Consider the following 21,988-nt stretch of genomic DNA (forward strand, 5'->3'; position numbering starts at 1 on the left):
CGGGTTCCCCGACAGACGCGTTGCCGTGGCGGCCTGGGGATGTGGGAATGGAGCCGCGCCCGGGTCCCGCGGGGCCTGGAGTGGCTGAGGAGCCGCAGCCTGAGCCCGAGGGAGCGGGGGTACCGCGGTCCTTCTGCCCCTTCTTGGCCTGGAGCGCCGAGGAAGTGGCTGAGTGGGTGGCGCAGCTCGGCTTCCCCCAGTACGAGGTTCGGGCCTGAAGCCGGTGTGTGTGTGTATGTGAGCGTGTGCGTGTGTGAACGGCAGAGGGGCGGTAGTGGCAGGTGGCGATCCGCCTTTCCCTCCGCTTCCCTGCCCAGGAATGCTTCAGGGCCAACGGCATCACCGGCCGGCGCCTCATCCACGTGAACTGCTCCAACCTGCCCGCCATGGGCGTCACGGACTTCGGCCACATGCAGGTGCGCCCGGCTGCGGCTCCCGGAGCTCCCTCAGCCCCTCGGCTGGCCCTGCCTGCTGGCCCTGCTTGTCTGCCTGGGCAGAGCGCCAATTCAGAGTGAGCCTGAAACTGGACAACCGAATTTATACAGTCATAGTTCTAGAGTACAGGTCTATTCAGGTCTTTAGCTGGCTGCAGATTTAGGGCTTCTTCTCTAGGGCACCATAAGTGCTTAGCCTTTCTTTAAGTGTATGTTGCCCTCTGGCCCCTTAAAATTGCTTAGCAAAATGTGAGCACCACACGCTCAGAAAAAATTTTAAATCATTTTCCACTTACTGATTTGTAGAACTTTGTAGAAAACCTAGTTAGATTTAACCTGTAGCAATTGAGCCACTGATCTCAAGCAGCAAAAGGGCCACTCATTTTTATTTCCTTATTTTACACTTTGCTGGATGCAAACAGGAACTCTGTCTCTTCCTCACTTTATGATCATGTAATTGGTCTTTTTCCTTTCAACCCTAAATATTTTCTTTAACGAACACTGATAGTTAAGGCTGAATTTCAGGGCTACACTCTGGTTTTCCAAGGCTTCCTAAAAGTTCAGAAAATCAACAAGTTAACTTAAATTTCACTACCCTCTTTCCCTCCCTTAGTGGAAACCACAGAGGGACTGCATTTACAGAGCCAAATCATGTTTTGCATCAGAGCTTGAGGTTGCTTTCACCAGAAAACAGGTAGAAGTTCAAACCCAGAAGAAAGAAGAAGCATTTTGCTCCAGTGACTAGAGTATTAACACTATTTTATTCTACAGTACCAAAATGCAATTTCACCACAGTCCTGTCTGGTTGCACAATCTTAATTGTTTGTTTGAAACTTAAGCTACCAAAAACATTAATTAGTGCCATGACTTTGCCTGTTTAGAGAAAGGCATCAATTTAACACTAAATTTTTCAGACAGCAAACCTCCACAAATATTTTTCTACAAGCAGATAGAAACTTCAGTCATTAGTACTTTCCAAAAGTGGAAGAATTTTATAGGCTTTGTAAGCCTCACCTTAGTACTGGAATATAAGGATTAGGTATGGTGTTAGTTCAACTGCTGAGAAATACGAGGCCGTGGGTTAGACATACCAACTGTAAGCCATTCTTCCTCTTGTAGGAACTGAAATTCCTTTAGATAAGCGATAGACAGGCAAGCTTGGAAGTAAGACTGTCTCAGTAGTATTTTCCAAAGCTTGCAAGTAAATTGGGAACATCTCAGAGACTTCAGTGGAACTTAGATATTCTCAAAGGTCATGTCCTATCCTGGCAGTTATTTGTGTTTTAAAGAACTTTATTATGACAGAATCCAAGTATGCTGAACTCTGCAGGATGTGGTCCTTTGGGTCTTTCAGGAAGTGTCTACTAGAGCAGGTTTTGAAAAGTTAAAGCCACAATTTCCCAACAAGAAATATAAATGAAAGGCTGATACAGTTACTATAGAAATAAGAGTGATAGCATCAGCTCAGCAAGACGGAAACTGCTTTCAGTTTAGGGGAAATGGCAGTTTGGTAGAGAATTACAGCTAATTATGTGGAAGCTATGCAGTGGGGACAAGTGACATTACTGCTGGTTTTAATCCCACTGTGCTGGTATTTAAAATATCAAAACCACTCAAGATACAAGTCTGTTGTTCTTTTGTTATCACAAAAAATAGGGTACTACTTTTCAGAGTCAAGCTAAAGTTGGGGGGAAAGTTTTGAACAAATACTATGAGAGATCAGTAAAACCTTACAAATTGTATTTTCATATTCAATCAAATTAGATAGTTAAATTCTCAGAAGTTACTTCAAAAACAATGGTAAGGCTCTGCTCACTCACAGTTCCAGATCCAGCTGGCTCAGACAACCATACATTTTCTAAATTAACAATATGACTTTTTGATAATTATTTTTACACCTTTGTGTAGATTGTCATTCACATTATAATTTAACAAACAGCGATGATTTTGCATTAAGCAGAAGAGACTGCAGTTCATTCACCCATAACTTGTTTGTCCTTGAAGTAAGGATGAAAGCAGAGCTATATGTATGCCATTAGGAGACCAAATGTAATGCCATCACTGATAGTAAATCTGGAGAGAAGGCGATATGCACTGCTTTTACATGTCACACGAGGCTTATGGATTCAGATCCCCCTTATGTTGCAACTTCAAGCATGAAACTGTACCAAAATTTGGAATATCACTTTTTCCTGCTGCTCTGATATGGAATGGTTTTAGATGCTGCCCTGTTGTTTTGGTTTGAGAAATGAGAATTTCTGGTGTTTCATCTTGTATTTCAGGAAATTTCACGACACGTGCGAGAGTTGCTGGGGATCGAGGAGCCTCTCTTCAGCAGATCCATTGCCCTCCCGTACAGAGACAGTATGGGTCTCTTCCTAGAGAGAAAGGCACCAACAGGAGAGAAAGCAGATGCCCTCACTTTTTCACAGTTTATCCAAAAAGCAGGACTGGAGCCCTATACTACTGTTCCTTCTCTTCAAGGATCCCAGACCATGGTGGGAATGGTTACTCTCCCTGCATCACAGGACATGCAGAGACAGAATTAGAGACTCATGCTGCTGCACTTTTGCCTTCATAACAAGCTCAACAGCCACAGCAGACTGTACCCTTATTACCTTGCAGATAGTTCAAGGATGTACTATTCCATGTTTTCACAATTATAGAAAATTGTGCACTGCACTGCCACTGCAATTCTTAGACATTTTATTACATCAAACCCATTCTCACATTGTCTCTTTTCTGCAATTCTTCATTTGCTTACAGAAACTAAGTGAAGTGGAGGTTGTAGATCAGACTCTACCATTGTCTGTCTTTCACTTCTGTGTCACAGTTGATTAAAAAAGACCAAAAAACAATCACTGACATATTTTAGGGACAAGTGATTCTTAAGAACTTCCCAGATGCTCAAGTGAATCGATTTCTCCCAGGCTTCAGTATCTACAGACTGGGCTTGCTCTAATACCAGATGTAAAATAAATTGCATATACAATAACAGGTATACAGGTGTGGCGACAGCTGCTGTCAGCAATCATAATTAAGCGAGGGGTCTAAGTGCAACATGCATAACTAATCTTTGGCCTCACCAAAGAAATTGTTTCCTGTGAAGCAAAACTAGGCAGGCAGTGTTTTATCATGGTAAACAGTACTGAAACACGAAAGATGGTGGCAGAAAGTATAAAAGAACAGTAAACTAGAGAATTTAGGGAATAAGAATTGCTTTGTCCCAGGTGGATTTGGACAGAGTATCCAGTTACCTCCTTTTTTTTCTTGAAGGACATATCATATAGTCTGTGGTGGTGAGGGTGGAATGCATTATCACCAGCAAGGAAGTAGAAGTAAGTGTTGATGAAAGCCTGGCTCAACAGAAAGAGCACTCCTGACTAAATCACTAGTATATTGTCAGGATACAATGGCTTTCTCAAGATCCCCCATGGGGAATAAAAAAATACAACAAAAAAAGACTGGACCTGATCCTGTTTAGTTTGTTAAACCAAAGCTGGAGCCACTACAAAATAACTGTAATTTGGTTTTGTAATTCAGTTTTGTATTGAAGCTGCAGTAGAAACCAAATGAAACTGAAGCAGTTCATAGGGCAAGACTATGTATTAAGCAAATTCAGACAAAAAAAACCCAAACAATAGGAAAGCTCAGGCAACCAGGGATAAGCAAGTTTGCTGAGCAATGCAGAGAGTGAAACTCGTAGAAGAAAATGTGTACATAGGGTTATTGGCTGGAATAATTTAAAGAATCTGAGATTCAACAGTGCTGGTTCTTGCATGGCTTAATCCCATGAAGGGGCTGGGATGAGAACTTGAGAACTCAACAAAGCATTCCTCACGGGCTTCATTATGGTTTATGAAGATTTAGAATCATACTCAGCACTTTCCTCTGGAATTTCTGAGAAACTATTGGAAGCAGCTGTGGAGAATGGAGACTTGTCATCCAGTATCACACTAGGCTTCACTACACCTGAATTTAGAGATGTCTTGGTGCTGACGACCCCGCATTGCTCTATAGGACAGTCTGCAGAGGGTGCCTGGTACAGTAGAGCATCAGATGGCACCAGACAAGCTCTCTTTTTCTAGCAGCTGGCTAAAGAGAGACTTTCTCAGTGGCACAGCTGTCAAACCAAACCAGGGGAAGGTTCTGGGAAGGGAAAACAAGGGGAAACCTTTGCTGGCAGCAACAGTTCAAAGCAGCTAGCTAAAAATGTAACAAATAGTGGTTTTCTTCAGTGTCTGACTACAAGACTCTTGGGTCTTCGAGAAACCATCAGATTCAGACTTCAATGTAAAATGTTCCAGACATCACTCTGTCACATGAAGTAAAACTGAGACTAATGGTTCTAAAAGAATCCTGAAAAAGCAGGAATCTTTTCCCTCAAGCAGTGTTCCCCTGACTTAACATCCTCAATAGTTCAGTTCGTGAACTGTTGTAAGATCATCACCCCTAAAATCTGTCCTCTCTAGATATTCCCATAGGAATTTTTCATTTGCATCCACTGCCCTAGTCTTGATCAGTTGCCTCAGACAACCATGATAAGTAGGATCTAGGGACGAAATAACTCAGTCCAGATTTTCTGTTGCTAATATTTCATCTAAAGCAATTCCTGGGGCAGAGATGTCCTAAGGACAACACAGAGTTCAGCACCCTCAACCCAACAAGGCAGCCCATGTTATATGTGAGATGAGGCAAGTTGCAAAGCAGAGACAAGCAGTACTTCAGCATTCAACTGTCTACTTTCTCCTCCTGAGTAAATCAAAATCTTTCTTGACAAAACTCTTGCACACAAACCTGGGCAGGAAGGTTTTTGCACAGATGAGGCAGCATTCAGGAAAGCTGTCATTGCTTAGTTTCAGTGCCTTCTGCTGAGGCAGATTCTGCCACATGATGCTGTTCAGGCCTGCATAAAAAATGACCACCAGCTATTAATGGAATTTTATTTTCCTTGCAGGATGAACAAAATCAAATATCAATTACCAGTGCGCACACAGATGTGAAGAGGTATTCTCATCTCACATTACTGTGAGGAATTACACTGACAACCAGACCTGTTTGGTTTGAAACCTCTGATCTAGGACCATTTTAGGTGAGAGATGCTAAGAGTAATAGTAACATGCTTAATATATCTTGTGTTTTATGTAGCTCACCCTAGTTGAGTAAGCAGAAGTCCTTGACAGGCTGCATATAAAGACATATAACCATTTGGCCATGATGGCACAGTGAGCACCATGGGTACTTCAAGGGAACTCGGCAATGCACTAATCACAGGGTGGCTGTTCTGATGCTTCAGGTCCCCTTTTGTAGAAACAACGGGTTCAAGTCCCATCCAGTGGTAAAATCCAGAAATTGCAGGTTTGAGTCCTGCAGTGAATCCTGCAGTAAATGCTGTTGTGAAACTGTATGGTGAAAGGTGCACTGTGAAGCTTTTTTTAGGCCACATATAAGTTAGTAAATTAGTGGCTTTTATAGTGGAGTTTGCTCAGATACTTTGAGTTCTTTTAACTCGAAGGGAGTTGTATGAGTTCAATGCAGTAAGTGAATATTTTATGTATGAGTTATGTGTTAAGTCTGCCAGCATAAAAAAAAAACTGACATAGGGATACCGATGACATAAAGCTCATTTGCTCAAAAATTGTTTTCAATAAATGTATAAATATGTGAAAAGTCTCATACAGGACATGTGCAGTTGGAATGATTTTCACTGCACATCCTGGCCAAAATAAAGTAATGCAACTCACTGACATCTCAAAGATAGGGTCAAAGAGTTTTATTTCTTCCTGAGTTTGGTGTCAGTTCCAGGTTCTGGAATGACATGGTCCATTTTTCTAGAGGGGAGGGATGGAGGTGTCAAGGCTGTACACAGTGACAGGACAAATGACAGCAGATGGACAGCATGTGTGACAGGAGGCAGCAGCAGAACACAATGTCCTCCAGGCCACCAGCTGAGCATTGTTATAAAAGCATGTAAAGCTCTGCTTCTGCAGGGCTACTGCACTAAGCAAGGACAAAAGGACTCAGAAGTCCAGGAGACAGCAGAGCTGACCAACCAGCACCTCTAGGCACTGGAACAGAATTATCCATGCTCTGCCACATGCAGGTGACACAAACCACTGCTACCAGACTATTAGCACTGCCTGCCTGCCCAAAGTGCCACAGAGGGACTCTGGTGGCTGCCCATCACTGTTCTTACAAAGCAAAGGGTAGGAGCAGGTGACATGAAGGAATAAACATGCAAAGAGATTAGCTGCCTGGCCCAGTCCTTGCAGGGTGATTTAAAGTCTTTAGCTGAAGCAGCTGAGCCTTGGGATCTGGTTAGTTTTTGAGATCTATAAAAAGCTCTGTTTCGTCTCTTCCCTGAGATGATTAGAAAGATTTTGTTCCAAACATCTCCCTGGAGGACAATTCTCCCCATTTGTCTTATCTAAGTTTATGGGTTTATACGACTTTATATGCAGCCTGCCAAGGACTTCTATTTACTCAATTAGTATGAGCAACATAAAATACAAGCTGTATTAGACTTGTTACTATTAATTTTAGCATCCCTCACCTAAAATGGTTCTAGATCAAGGGCAACCTTGTCACTTTGTCCAAAGATGTGATGAGAGGGAGTGAAGAACGGGACCCAGACTCTCTTCAGTGGTGCCCAGTGATGACAAGGGGTACTGGGCACAAACTGAAATGTGCTGGTCCATCTGAAGGAACAAACCCACCTTTTACTGTGAGTGTTGCCAAATTCAGAACAGGTTTCCCAGAGAAGCTGAGTCATCTCCAGCTGTGATGATACTGAAAACCCACAATAGCCACAGTCCTGGTCTGCCTGTTCCAGGTGATCCTGATAAAGCAGGAGTGGACTAGATGATAAAGAGGTCCATTCCAACCCAAATGGTTCCATAAGAAAAAAGACACAAAAAAAAAAAAAAAAAAAAAAAAAAAGTTCACAGTGCAGCAGGGAGGCTAGAATCCAAATCTACTCTCGTGTTCTTGTGACCCCCTGTGGCAGCACACTCCTACAAACTCTCCAAAATTAATTCATCTGTGCTGATGGCACTGAAGGTGTGAAATAAGGTATTTCTGCAAGCAATGTCACTCCATGGTGACATGCACCGTGCTTTTCAGAACATTAAAAAAATCCTGCAACTCATTTTGTGGGAGGTGATAAATTGCTCAGGATTAACACACAAGAGTGACAATTTGCTTAGTGGGGGGGAAGGAAGGAAACAGCCCAAAGAGAAAGAGACAGCTTTATTTACAGAATTGAAGTGAGGTCTGAAAGGATGAAGCCAGCAGCTGCCTGAGGAGTTATGTTTCTAAGAAAGTGCATTTCAATCCTTCCTGGCATAACACTTTCTGAGAAAATAGCTGCTGGGGCCAGCAGGTTTGTGTCAACTGAGAGAGGTCCCTGCTTGCTCTCCATCCAACCCATAAGGATTCTGACCACCTCCACATTACGTCTTTTCCTGGTAAAGGGATCTTCCAAATGCTGTGGAGTGCTAGCAGAAGGATACTTACTGGCAGAGGTTGCTGTCCTGGCTCTGCAGGAGTTCACACACCTCTTTTCCTAGTGTGAGCCAGAACAAACAGGAAAAAAAAATAAAAAAAGTCCAACTGGTCCTGGTCCTTTCCCCCCAACACTTTCACACAGGGAGAACACGGTCCAGGTAGGTTTTACTCCAGCCACAACCATGATTAGTGATGCGCAAGCCAGCTTGACTGTTACAGGGACTGGTCAGCACTGTCTGGTGGAAAGACTCCAGAGTGTGAAAAGACTCGAGTGTGACTGACACGTTCCTCTTGCAAGAATAAGCCCAGGCACCACCCTGAGCAAACATTTATCTTGCTATGCCCATCAACTTCCCTCCACACACACAAGTGATGCCTGGCTTACAGCCACATCAAAGATTCCAAAAAGAATCAACCCTGATGGGTCAGTACCATGGTTTCACCAGCTACATTTTAGTAGCTGTCTTCAAGCAGCCTGAACGTCACGGTCCCACAAGCCACGGGCACCCACTGTCATCGATGAGCGTTGATCATGCAATGAGTAGTAACGGAGCTCCTCTGTTGGCACTGGACTGGGTTTTGCAGTTCTCTCTTTCAGTGACATGGTGACGGCCAGACAAGCTGTTTCACAGGTGTTCAGTTCTTCCACCGGATTTGCTAACAGAGAGAACAAGACATCACTAACACCAATGCTGAACACAGAGCCCTAGGGTTCAACTTAGTGACTCCCAATCCCTGACAAGCACAGCTATGGCCAGAGCGTGCCATTTCTACCAGTATAACTATTCATTCCTACCCTGAATACAACACCAAACAAAAGATTTGCTTCCCAGCAAAGACATTTCTGTCTGCTCAGGTGAGGCTGAGTATGTAGGACAGCCATGCCCCTACACCTAACCTCCATCTGTTTCTGGTAAGAGTGTCTGGAAGAAAGAGTAAGCATTTCATACCACATTGCTGAGAATGCTGTGTATCTTCTCTTCTTCTGCAGAGCCCCTCTCCACCTTGGATTTATATGCTGTCAGCTGGATACGATCCTTTAGATCCCGGTAGGTCTGGATAAAAGGCAAAACCAGCACCCAGCTGAGAGAAAGGGACACTTCCATGGTTACATGGTGTCCTGCAGATAGGCAGGGCAACTCTACAACCCCCCATCCAGCTCCCAACACAAAACAATTTCACAGCACAAATGCTAGGAGCCACTCTCCTGGCTCATGGACTTCTACTGGGAACCTTATAATTTTTCCCAGGCCACAGGGATAAACAAACCCCACCAGGCACATGACAGAAGTGGCACAGGGCAGAGAACAGAAAAGCTAGAGAGAAAAAGCAGGCCTGTGACCCGTCTCTTCACAAGGCAGCAATCTACCTCTATGACAACATCGTGGCACTTGTATTTGGTAGCGAGGTTCAGCCGGGTCTCTACATCTTCCACCAGGCGCACGTATTCCTGCAGCACCTGTGAGAGACAGAAGAATGTCTCAGCTCCCTTCTACAGGTACATCCCATCTCATTTCCTCACCCCAGTCTCAAAACATTTCAAGGCTGCTGGTCACACAGACTTGGCCCCTTCCTTGGGGAACAAGTGACCTCAACAACACTGTTCAAGATCCCAGAAGCTTTGCTTACAAAGCTCAGAATCACAGAATAAGCCAAGTTAGAAGGGACCCACAAGGGTCATAGAATCCAATCCCTGTCCCAGCACAGCAGCATTCCCAAGGGTCAGAACATGTGCCTGAGAGCATTGTCCAAATGTTCCTTGAATTCTGTCAGGAACCTGTGGTCTTCATTCTGTGACCACTTCCATGGGGAGCCTTTTCCAGTGCCCAATCACCCTTTGGGTAAAGAACCTCTTTCCAATATCCAACCTAAACCTTCCCTGACACAATTTCAGGCCACTCCCTGGGTCCTGTCACTGGTCTCCCCTCCTCTTCCCCTCAAAGAAGTTGTAAACTGCAATGTGGTTTTCCCTCAGGCTCTTCTCCAGGCTGAACAAACCAAGTAATCTCAGCTGCTCCTCATACAGCTTTCTCTCAAGGCTCTTCACTATGTTCATGGCCCTTCTTTGCACGGTCTCTAATAGCTTTATAACCTTCTTAAACTGTGGTGCCCAAAACTGCCCCCAGCACTCGAGGTGAGGCTGCCCCTGTGCAGAGCAGAGCAGAACATTCCCCTCCCTTACCCAGCTGGCCATGCTGTGTCTGATGTCCCCCAGGACAGCGTTGGCTCTCCTGGCTGCCAGGGCACTGCTGGCTCATGTTCAACTTGGCAGTGACCAGGATCCATGGTGCTGCTCTCCAGCCTCTCATTCTATCTATACATGCCAGATGCAGAATCCATCCCTTGCTGAACTCCACTTAATTTTGATGACTGCCCAGCCCTCTAATTTGTTCAGGTCTCTGTAGAGAGCCTCCTTGCCTTCTAGGGAGTCAACAACTCCACTCAGTTTTGGATCATCTTTGAACTTGCTTAGTATCCCTTCCAGTCATGCATCCAAGTAATTTATGAAAATGTTGAAGAGCACAGGGCAGAGGATGGAGCCCTGTGAAACCCCACTAGTGACCAGTCACCAGTCTGATGTCACCCTATGCACTGTAACCCTTTATGCCCAACCCATGAACCAGATGTTCACCCATCTCATCACTTGTTTATCCAGCTGTGTGCTGGACATTTTGGCCAGAAGGATACTCTGAGAGACATCAAAAGCTTTACTGAAATCCAAAAACACTACATAGAGTAGCTTCCCTTGATTGACCAAGTGGGTTACCTTGTCAAATCTGATTTCCTTTTATGATATTTCATTTCAGTGCATGGTAAAATTATGGAGAAGATTATTCTGGGAGGTATTGAAAAACCTAGAGCACAACACAGTCATTGGTCACAGCCCACACAGTCCCTCCTGCAGTCAGAGCTAGGACCCAGCCCTCAATACCACCCACACCTTTTGTTGATGCATGGGCTGCTCAGCTGAGTGCTGCACCCACCTGGCAGAGTCAGAAGATCAGCAAGCTTCTCTCACTTCCAGCTAGGAAGCAGCTCACCTGAGGAGTCACTCATACACCAAATCCCAAAAAAGAGCAGGACATAAGCAGGGGTTCCTGGCTCACCTGCACGGGAGCACTGTTCCTCTGCAAGATCTCCACCACCCGGTGGAAGCCAATAGGTGCCTTCTTCTTGGTGTAACCCAGCCAGTTCTAAAATGTGAACCAAACCTATGTCAACTCAAAAGGACAATCCCTCCAGCTACAAGAAAATGTGTTTTTTCTCCCAGTGCCAGCAACATAATCCACAGCCACTACACGCACCCTACGGCAGAGCCCTCTGTGCAGGGGCTGGGCACAGGCTGGCTGCAATCCCTTTGGTAACCGAACTCAGAGACAGCCCCCTTCTCTGACCTTATTGCTGCAGCCAAGCCAGCCCAGCAGAGGTCTTGAGCAGGGAGAGGAGGAAAGTATTGCAACACCCTGCAGCAGAGGTGCTGGGCTTTGCTGGAATAAAACCAGTCTATCCAGTAACTCCAGAACAAGCCAGCTATCAGTAGCAGACACCAGTACTTGGGACTGTGTCCCCAGCAAGGCTCTCTGCAGCTCACCTTGGTGGTGAGGAGGGCATCCACATCACCCCAAGCCCGCAGCTTGGCACGGGCAGCCAGGGCAGTCAGCACATACTGCTTATCAGGAATCTGCAAGGCAGAAAGCTGCAGTCAGACCAACAGCACAGCTCAGAAGGCCTGTGTGGGCTGGAGATGAATGCCATCTGCCCCAGCCCTGGCAGGACCCACACCAACACCCACACAAAGAGGCAAGATGCTGCCTGATGCCACACACAGCACCTGAGAGTAGGAAGTGGTGATTTGCAAGTGCTGCTGCAGACAGGGTACATCCATTGAAAATCTCCACATGGCTCTCACTTGCCTTTCGGAGACTCCAGAAGGGCCTTGCTCAAAAAGGATGCCATGGTCCCCTCCCTAGCCCAGTGCTGAGCTTCTCATATTCCTCCTACTGAGCCCCTTTCATTACATAGCTTGTCTGTGCATGTTTTCAGCTAGTGCTGACAAAACAGGAGAGACTCACGCACCTTAAATGTTTTCTTCAGGTTGGTGGGGCTGCTGAACATTCCCTAAAGAAAGCAGACAAGTCAGTGCAAACTCAGAAGGGCAGGCCACAGCAGGGGTTCACACACCTATTATAAGGTATCTGCCTTGCACAGAATCAATCTTCTCAAGATTTTACTGCTTTTTGCTCATGTCAGTACCACAGGAGGAAGCAGCTGACAGAAGAGAGCAACTATCCCATCCCACCACATTAGCTCTCTGGTCCAGCTTCCCTACATCCTCAACTGGTGCACCTCCAGCACTTCCAAGACCAGTTCCACACACCTCAGCCTCATGGGATTGACAGTGATTTCTAGGAGGCAACTTCCTGACAAACTGTGCCAGGTTGAATGTCTTGGAGCACAAAACTCCAAACTGGTGCCAGGGGACAAAGTCTCTCTGAGGGATGAAGTAAGATCTCTCTTTCCCTTACTCTCCTTAACATGCTGCAGCTTGACCACCCTACATCTTGAGAGCTACAAGGACGAGATGCAACCTTATCTTCTGCCACATCATCCGCACCTCAGCCTCTGTGTAGTGGTAGAAACAGGAGTAGAAGAGGGTGGTCACTAGTGGCATGTTGAGGATTGAAGCCTTGCGAGGATATTTCCGAAATAGCTCTGACTGCCCAGCCGTCTCCAAGTGCCGATCGTTAGCCTGTGGAATCAGGAAGACAGACAGGGTGGACGTGAGCCAGGACAACTGCCTGTTTAGCTGTGGGACAGAGACCTACAGAGAGTGTTGTGACAGCAGTGTGCAAGCATTGCCCCAACATGCTATCAAGTCTCAGATCTGGTATTTCACACGTGCCTGGCATAGCAGCCTGAACAGCAATTACAACTACACTAGCCAGGACAGGCTGGTTAGATCCAATGTAGTGAAAGTTAGGGGCAGCAAGAGATCTCACAGGTAGTCCTAGCCATCTCTTGACCAGCAGATAAGATTTCATACCTCAATAATGATCTGTCGCTCCAACAGGGTATAATGGTCTTGGATGTGAGAGGTATCCTCAGCTGAAAACGGCAGCCTGGCCAGACATGAAGGAAAGAAACCCGGTGACCAGCTCTTAAGTACAGAATCCTTAATTTCCTTCTAAGTACACTTAGCAGAAGTTTTTTTCCTACCAAAAAAGTTCCCATTCTTCCCAGCTTGAATGGCCAGTGAGTACTCACAGTCCTGACCCACTGCTGTCTCCAACTAGAGAGGCTCCAGAGAAACATTACATGGCACATCTCATAGAATAGCCTAAAGTGGATGCTACCAACTTCCTCAAGTGCTCAGGCACTCAGACTTCCATTACAATCTGAAGGGTCAATGATCAGAAAGTCCCTTGAAACATCTTTCCTCCTGAATAAGCAGCAAAAGCTGCTGGACTAGGTGATCCCCACAAATTATTCCTCTCTGGTCTACACTGTACCAAAAACTCTACTCCCACTCCTCACTAAGGGAAAATCAACATCAGCTCTCAAACCACATAAGCCATGCTACTGGCACAGAGGTCTAATTTTCTTCTCTACCACCTCCTGTGAAGAACCCACATCCCTCCCCTGCTATTGCATTTTTTTTCTTACCCAATGCAACCTTTCAGAAATTCCCTCCTTTTTTCTACATCCTGGATGTTCAAATGCTCCCGGTACTGAGACAGCTGGAGGGAGAGAGGAAAGAAGCAGTCTCTTCTCATGGATTTGGGAGATACAGTATTCCAGAGGGTGAAATGGGGATGAAAAGATTTTGCCTGATTCCCACACACTCTGCAGCCAGCCCCTCCCTGCAGTAAGGGAGCTTATGCTCCTGGGAATACTCACAGCAACTTCCTCGGTCCTGTCTAAGAACCTGCAAAAGAGAATTAGCAAGCATTACCTTGGAGGCACGTTCCTAGCAGTGTGCTCAACCCTGCCACAAGATGGATCAACAGCCTCACCTGAGCAGATCCAGAAGAAACTTCTGCTCACCCATCTCTCTGAGGAAATGGATCAGATGGCACAAGGCCACCTGCCGCACCTCCAGCTCCCGAAACAAGATCTCTACAAGGGAGAGAGTTTATGTACAGGTGGGTAAAGTAAGATAGCACTCCCAAGCAGAGGGATTTAGCACAGTGCATGGAGTTGAAAGTCACTGGCAGGATTCAACAACTTTATCCCATCTCAAATCACAGTCTTGGCGGTTGGAGCACAGAAGAGCCCAATCACTGGGCTGACAGCTGAATTCACAGCCGTGTACTACCTCTACAGATTCATTTTCATTCATCCCATCACCACCATCTACCACTGCTTAAAGCTCCTCTCTGGAGCCTTTGCAGGTATCGCTATCCCCCCACCACCCACACTACACTTGCCACAAAAATACTTCATGCTTAGTAAAAAAGCAATATCCCAGAGGCTTTCTGTATCTTGCACCCAGTGAAAGGATGATCCCCTCTGTCCTTCACACACTACAGAAATCCTGGCCAGTCACGCTCACCTCTCCTTAGCGTCCGTTTCAGGAATATCAGGACCTGTGAGCACAGACAGACAGCTCAGAATTAAGACAGACAAACAGCACACTGGTCAAGGCCTAGAGAAGCTTTTGCAAAGGGCCTCTGAAAACACAGCTCTTACAGCACTGAACTTCATTCTGGTACCCACAACACCCAGAACAAGCAGTGAGCCTAGGCCATAGCTTCCCATTCTTGCCTAAGCTCCTACTCTGGAGTTTAGATGAGTGAGACCAAAATTTACAAAGGAAAACCTTTCCATGCAAAATCCAAGGAATTAAAAGACCTGGATGAAGAAAGCTCTGACACAATCCGATTTCCTGTCTGATACTTTAAAAGCCAAAAAAATGGTGAGGCCCCAGATCCTAAATGCCTGGTCCCAGATCTTCTGTGCTGCAATGAAGATTAAACCTTGACCTTCAAAAGGTAGTTGCAAAAATCTGTAAAGCTGATGGATCAGATTCCTTGTTATTAACATCAGTTCTGCAGAGTGGCAGGAAAGGCAACAGGAATACAGAATTTCCCAGTCTTAAGCTTTGACATTTTCCAGTAACTGTTTGGTTTGAACTAAAGAATACCCCCTAGTCTTGCAATAGAGCTGACTGTATTCTCACAAGGACTCTCTGTGGGGCCACCCAGAAGTCTCAGCCCTGTATGGCCCCAGCAGGACTCACAGCTGTAATGACATTCCCATCGTGCCCTGCCACAGCTTCATCCAAGAGCACCAGCTTGTCCTGCAGGGAGCGAAATCTCTCTAGAGAGCAGACCTAGAGACAGAACAAGAGGAAGCAGGCATGTGGGACATAAGACAGTCAGGCTGAACCCAAGGTATGGTTTATTCCTCTCCCATAAGCCCTTCAGCAACATGAATAACCACCCTCCCAACGAGTGGAGAAATTGTCATTTAGCTGAAACCACATGCTGCGTGATCCTGGAAATCTGTCCACAGGGGTTGCAGTCAGCCCTCATTACTGCCCAGTCTAGGACAGCAGACAACATACATTCAGCACAAACACCCCTGTAAGAACTATACCACAAACCACTAGCCCTGACAGGAGGAGGGAACTCTGCAGGCCTCTTTCCTCAAAGGAGAACAAAAAAATAGAGTCATAACTCTTTCTCTCTTCCTCTTGCCCCACATCTGTGGCCTCTCTCACTCTTTAGTTCACCTCAGCTCTTGAGGAGACACATGCAGAGTGAAACCACAATCTCCCTATGTCTTCACTGCACACTAAGGCAGCTGAAACTAAGATTACAGCTCCAGTGAAACCATTTCTGTCTTCCTCTCTCCATTTGCCATCAACTGAGAATGGAGATAAAGCCCCACCCCCTCAGACTTTTAAAATAAACCTAGCCCCAGGGAGCAGAAAAGGTAGAAAGGGACACAGCAGTACAGATACCTACTGTCAGAGTCTTGCTGAGGGGACAACTCAAGTAAACAAAGCAACAAAACCCTGAGGTTCTGCTGCTGCTCCTGAGCTAGTGTGATCCCAGCACTGCCACCTGGCGAAGTAACAGACATGCAGACCACCATCCCTGCTAGGTGCTGCAAGCAACACGGATCCTCTCCTTGTTCCCAGAACAGCCAGGAACACAGGAAAGTGTAAAGCATTTTGGGACCACCCACCCTCAATCTCTTACAAGCAGGTGAGAGTGCAAAATCCTTACCTTGCCCCTCTGCATTCGCCTGACTGTATCTTTGGGGCTCCAGTCACTGCTGTAATCCTGCCACAAGAAAAATACAGCACTCTTAAGCCTCAGATAATTTCAGCAGTCTCCAAGCTGCTTTCCACTTCTGCTGCATCAGTGATGGCCCACATGTAGCTACTCACACTTATCACTCAGCTGCTCCAGGAAAAGTGTTAGTAGGATGTGTATGTACATTTTTCAGGTGCAAATGCTGAGCCCTAAGACTCTGCATATGCTGGTGTGGAGGGAAGCTAAAGGCTCATATGTTAACACAGCCTTTCTATTGCCTCAGTACGGTCTGTTATCACATTCTTTGTAAGAAGTGCATTGCATCAGGTTGTACTCCTTGCAAATTACATTACTTTCAGGACAAACAAAATACATGCAAAACAGACTAACCCAAAATTGAAGGGCAAGGAGTCAGTTTCACATTACAATTCAGACAGACTTCTGCTGGTGAGCCTTCCACAGCAGCATGGAGAACACAGGGACAACAGACTCAGGATAAAAAGTGATGGTGGCCTGAGCCACTCCTAACTCACACACCATAAAGTCATCTAGGTCTCTGTGAGACCCAAACTAGTGGTTGCAATTCAGCTTTCTGCCTCCAAAGGCATAGAGAAAGGGAGCAACAAGAGCCAGCTCAGAGGACACTGAATTTTAAATCCATTGAAGATTTATTGAAAGCCCAAATCTAAGGATGAAAGGTCCCAATCCTATTAAGGAACCTCTGCACATGAGTCTCTCAAAGCAATCTATAGCTGAGTGTCAAATATCCTGAGCATCGGGGTTCCCTCCAGCACTGCTGATTAGAGGCAGACTCTCAGCTGTCAGGACAACTTCAAACACTGTCAGGACACTCATCAAAAGTGCCACTAACTTTCCTTCCTTTGTTTCACCCCACTTACACCACCCCATTTAAGAGGGGTGTATAATCCTTCTCCTTCCTGTTTCACTGCTTCTGCAGGCCCAGAACACAACATAACAGGACACTCCTGTTTCTTCTGCTGTGCTTTGAGGAAGTGCTCTGTTAGGTTATGTGATTAATAGCTGATTGACAAAATACCCCAACCTGGGGATGATCAGATGGCCCAGGACAGGTGGACCATGAACCCCAGCAGCCCCAGGATGCAAGTACCAGCTACTGGAGGAGACTGGGTCTGGGATTCAGCTACAAAACAAACCAGATGTCTAAGACCAGCTGCAGGATGGACCCATAGAGAGTGTGCATGTTCCACCAGTAGGATTGGTCAGACAGAAAGGAAGCTAAGGATCAAGCCTGAGTGTTTCCTGTATGTGTCTATTCATAAAGGTGCTGGTTTCTGTCTATGTTAATCCATGCAGGCAGCTGAGTTAGTATCATGCATGTCTGTATCTTTAGGGAATATGGGGTCACTCTTGTTACTGCCTGGACCTAGGGACATGGGACCACAATCTCACACCTAGTAACAGGAATCCACCCAGTCCCAAAATCCTCTAGATTCTCCAACACCTATCACTGCATATCTGGTAGACAAACATCCCTGGCAACTGGAACACTGCCTCTGCACAACTCCCTCTGTGTTGTCCCAGTGATTCATGAACAGGAAATTTCAAAACTTTCGTATTTAAAAAAATGTAAAAACCACATGTGATGCCAGTTTATCTGACCCAGCATGAAAGCAGCTTATAGACAAAGCACTACTTTGAAATCCTTTCCACAAAGACTGCTGGGCTATTCAATAAAAGGAATAACCAAAACCAAGACCTCCAGCAAAGCTACATACTTCTGAGCAAAAGCAGAGAATGCTCGAATTACTGCAAGGCTGCATTCTGCAGTTCCCTGTCCTATTTCCTGCATTGCCCTCTTCTGTCTGAAACAGCAACTAATCACTTCCCATGAAACCAGTAGAGTAGGAAGTTCAGTAATCTCAGCATACAACAAGCACAGGCTGCTCACCTTGTACTCAGCTTTCGGTCGGCGCAGCTCTGGGGCATAGCTTTTAACTCCTGTGTCAGTGAGGGCTGAGAGGGAAAGGCACAGATGAGTAGCACATGAAAATCCTGATTCACATGCACCTTCAAACCCATCCCTTCCTTGGTTTTCATGGCAGAAGACCCAAACTTAAGGACCAAATGACAATACAGCATTACTCTAGAACTAGTTGTCAGTTGTACATAAGTAATTACCCCAAACCATCATGCCAATTATTTAATTTCTTTTAGGAAAGAACCACCCATGACTGAACTTTTAGACAGCACATGATTCTGTTTCTCTTTTTGCATCCTAAGGCAGATGACACTTCCCTTTTTCTTCTTTGGAAATGCTTTGTTTCATGTAAATCTGCACCCCTCCCAGAAAGAGGCAGGGACCCAAAACTTACCATCTGAGAGGGACTGAAAACTTGGGAGTTTGTTCCGTCCTGAAATAAAAACACTGGTGAGACACTGTCCTGCACCAGCAACATCTCCTGCACGGGGAACATAAGCCTAGACTACAAGACCATTTTACTGCAGCTGTGCCCCTGTAGAACAAGCCACCCTGTACAGTGATGCACACTACACCAGCACAGCTAGGGCTCACCTGCTCACATTCTAAGGTATTTAAGCTGTCTGTGGCATTGCAAACCATATCACACTCCATCTCTATATGCTCTCTTGGAGCTGAGGCCAGGAGAGCTTAGAGCCTGAATTCACTCATCTACTTGCAGAGCAGAGGCTCAAGCACACAGCACTGCAACACAGGCCATGGAAACATGGACAGCTCCATCCATCAGGGATGCAATTTGGATCCTTTTTTTCATCACTTTATTGTCAAAGTTGAGAGTCAAAAAACACCCCAGAGAAAGAGAGACAAAGTCAAAGCTGTTTTGTTGTCTTGCAGTGAGAAAATAGAGCTGAACTATTGCAAGCTGTGTATGTTTGACCACGGCCTGCTGCACAACTCCCCCCGTAACCAGCTCTGCTGCCACTGCTGCTATCATGTGTTTGCTGAACCAACACCAACAGTAGCCAGCTGAGCTCCAAATAAAGGAATCTGTCCTCTCTAACAGCACTGAAAATCAAATGAGGGCTACATGGGTCAAGCCAGTCCCTTTGCAGCCTGCTCTTTTCCACCAACCAAATGGATTGCCACACAGTGCTGTGCTCTACCTTGCTGTTCTTTGGAACCTGGATTTTAAGAAGCCATAATCTCCAAAGCCCCTTCCCACTCCACAAAAGCACACGATCTACTGCACAAGACAGTCTTCAATTTCTGACCAGTGAGCAATAAGCAATACACTTCCACTCTGAGGAGAGATTGGAGCTTCCCTGTCTTGCCATACATTTCAGATAAAACAATTTATGTAAGATAACACAACTGCCCCTTGATGGTCTTAAGAGAAAACACATTTGCCAATATAATATATAATGAACCTCACCTTTGAACAGGCTGCTTAGAGAGTAGGAAGAAGCTTGTTTGGGAAGAGCAGCATAGGAGGAAGAGCCCTTCTGTAGGCTGGAGTCTCGGCCATCCAGTGAACTAGCGCTGCCAGAGGCTGTCTCTTTGATTGACCAGGAGATACCTGTGTGCAGACAGGGAATTTTTAACCATGAAAGAATCAGTAAAGAATGATCTGGCACAGCAGAAACATTACCAAGTGTGTGCTGATCAGTTCTGCACTAGCACATCTTGGTAAGTCTGATCCTAAGCACTAACTAGAAGCAGAGCATCTCTTCATGCAGAATCCCACTCTCATGTAAAACTGCTTGTTAAGCAGTGGCATGTTGTCCTCCAGAAAAGGCTGGTTTCAACAGCATTGTACAGCTGGCTATGGCTTGATTAAAAGGAATACATAGACACCCCCACCATTATCATCCATTACGTTGGGGATAAAAGTATAAATAAAATAAATTGCATTGTTCTAGAAGTACAAAGCAAGACAGAGAGTCTCTAGCCTACCTCAAACTGCAGAAGCCTAAGAGGATGCTTTCCTGAACACTAAAGACTAAGACAGTTTTCCTTCCCACACAGACAAAACAGTTCTCAGTGTGCACATGCTGCTGGCAACAATGCCTATGTCTCCCTCCTGCCTGCTCAATACAGTTTCCCCTTGTTTTCACACAGCTGCACAACACACTTATTTTAGGATCAGGATGATAGACAAAAGAACACAATAGGTAGAAAGACCCTGGGTGGGACAAGAAAGTAGAGTGAGGAGCTATAGCAAAGGACAAGAAGATCAGTCTTTGAAGATACTTTGGGTGATCCATATGTAAATTTTCATGGTTTGACACTGGCTAGCAAGTGTCACAATTCTGTGGGTCATGAACTCAAAAAGCACAGCACACAGCATTGTGTGTGGGCCATGAGCTCACTCCCATCATCACTAGAAACACATCTGCTTAATGTTTACATCTCCCTTTCAAATTTCTAGTGTAGGAGTCATTCTATAAACACACACTGAACCTTGGATTATCTGCTTAAAGTGCTGTGGGGTAAAAACACAAACTTTAAATAGTGCCACTTCAGGCAGTGATGTGAAGGAACTGATTACCTGGAATCTCACAGGCCACCTAAACATGACAAGTATTAATCCATAACCTCCAAAACACCTGCTCTGAGCTTGGCTACATATTAGAAAAAGTGAATTCCCTCCACTTGTCTGCACTCTCCTTTTTCACACAATTTGGGCTTCTGCTCACCCTCTTTTCAGTGGATCTGCTCAGGTAAATCAAGTAGTTGACAATGCAACCTAGGACACTAGAGTCAGATTAGATAGCGAATAATACTCCTGACTTAAGTAACTTGACTTAAACAGCAATTTTAAACCCCCTCTGTCTCAAAGATAATTTACAGTACTTCTCTACTTACTTCCCACAGGTTCTCCACTCCAGCTGACCCTCTCAAGGTCGTCATCATCATCATCGACAATATCCCGAAGGCTATTCACTGCCCGTTTGGATTCCTTTAGCTACACACAAAAGAATGACCTTGCATAAGGATCATCAGCATTGTAGAATGCACTTTGTTTCCTATTACCATCAAACATCTCCCAAAGAACTTTGCATACGGCTTTTTCAGCTTCCATTGCTGCTTGTCAGGATGGTATTTTAGTCCTGTAGCTATGCAGCAAACGTAATAGCTTTTCCTCACCACTGCGAACCCCAAGGACACCTACATGGACACTAACAGCTCAGCCAGCGGGAGATGCAGTTTGGTGCGTGGGGGAGAACCACGTCGTAATGAGATTTTGGACTGGCTACTGTGGAGAGAGAGACGGGAGCGCTCGGTACCCTCCTCAGGGGGCAGGAGGTGACAATCCACCTACAGAACATCAACTCTCCGCGACGTGCAGGGCCGAGGCCTGGGCTGGGATGGTTACGGGGGCTCACCCGACGAGGGTGTCTTATCACCAGTTGCGGGGCCGGACCCTCCCTACCTGCGAGAGCTCGTCATCCTCATCGTCAAAGGTGAAGGCCCGGAACTTGGAGCTGTGCCAGTACTCCTCCTCGTCCGCCCGCACCCTGCTCATCTGCAACGGCACCGCGCGGCTGCCTCAGCAGAGGAATGGAGCGGCTGCCTCGGCGGTATCACCACCCCTGGTCCTGCTCCCGGCCCCTCTCTTACCTCGCCGCCCCTCCCGAGCCAGCAGCAGCGGCGTCCTCACAGCAGGGCGGGGCAGCCGCGCGCGGGGCATGCCGGAATATGTAGTTCTCACACAGGGCGCGGAGCGGCCGCTCCTCCTTCACGCACTACGACTCCCGGCGTGCCCCGCGGGACACTGGTGAAGGCATTGACGTGCCTTCGGACTACCAGTCCCAGCGGGCTGC

General features: G+C 46.1%; 3 protein-coding genes across 9 annotated transcripts; 1 reads left to right on the forward strand and 2 right to left on the reverse strand.

Moving 5' to 3' along the window:
* The first annotated feature begins 5 nt into the window (after positions 1-5).
* SAMD15 (sterile alpha motif domain containing 15) lies at positions 6-3,292 on the forward strand. The gene is made up of 3 exons (XM_015630205.3): positions 6-206; positions 318-416; positions 2,717-3,292. Exons 1-3 carry the CDS (start codon positions 48-50, stop codon positions 2,981-2,983), a joined length of 525 nt encoding a protein of 174 aa, XP_015485691.1. The 5' UTR covers positions 6-47; the 3' UTR covers positions 2,984-3,292.
* Positions 1,177-8,544, reverse strand: NOXRED1 (NADP dependent oxidoreductase domain containing 1). Its single transcript, XM_033515233.1, is given in 6 exon segments — positions 1,177-4,488; positions 4,490-4,628; positions 5,178-5,340; positions 6,290-6,370; positions 6,373-6,453; positions 8,427-8,544. Coding segments are annotated over 6 exon segments (780 nt in total). The 3' UTR covers positions 1,177-4,290.
* On the reverse strand, positions 7,151-21,856 carry VIPAS39 (VPS33B interacting protein, apical-basolateral polarity regulator, spe-39 homolog). Of its 7 annotated transcripts, none has more exons than XR_004497955.1 (20): positions 21,598-21,779; positions 21,030-21,129; positions 19,597-19,740; positions 18,559-18,597; positions 18,135-18,199; positions 16,175-16,231; positions 15,181-15,273; positions 14,494-14,527; positions 13,955-14,057; positions 13,839-13,866; positions 13,605-13,678; positions 12,985-13,060; positions 12,556-12,690; positions 12,018-12,059; positions 11,533-11,622; positions 11,048-11,134; positions 9,310-9,399; positions 8,891-8,995; positions 8,373-8,597; positions 7,151-7,272 (listed from the first exon to the last, which is right to left on the reverse strand). XR_004497955.1 is itself a non-coding variant. In XM_015630195.3 (20 exons), exons 2-20 carry the CDS (start codon positions 21,688-21,690, stop codon positions 8,577-8,579), a joined length of 1,476 nt encoding a protein of 491 aa, XP_015485681.1. In that variant the 5' UTR covers positions 21,691-21,709; positions 21,786-21,856; the 3' UTR covers positions 7,666-8,576. The 7 variants fall into 7 exon arrangements, 3 of the variants coding, with proteins under 3 accessions (XP_015485681.1, XP_015485682.1, XP_033371236.1); XR_004497954.1 differs by having other exon boundaries at positions 7,151-7,291; XR_001522044.2 differs by having other exon boundaries at positions 7,950-8,597.
* Between the last annotated feature and the right edge of the window lie 132 nt (positions 21,857-21,988).

This window comes from Parus major, chromosome 5, assembly GCF_001522545.3.
Source record: "Parus major isolate Abel chromosome 5, Parus_major1.1, whole genome shotgun sequence".
Lineage (NCBI taxonomy): Eukaryota > Metazoa > Chordata > Aves > Passeriformes > Paridae > Parus > Parus major.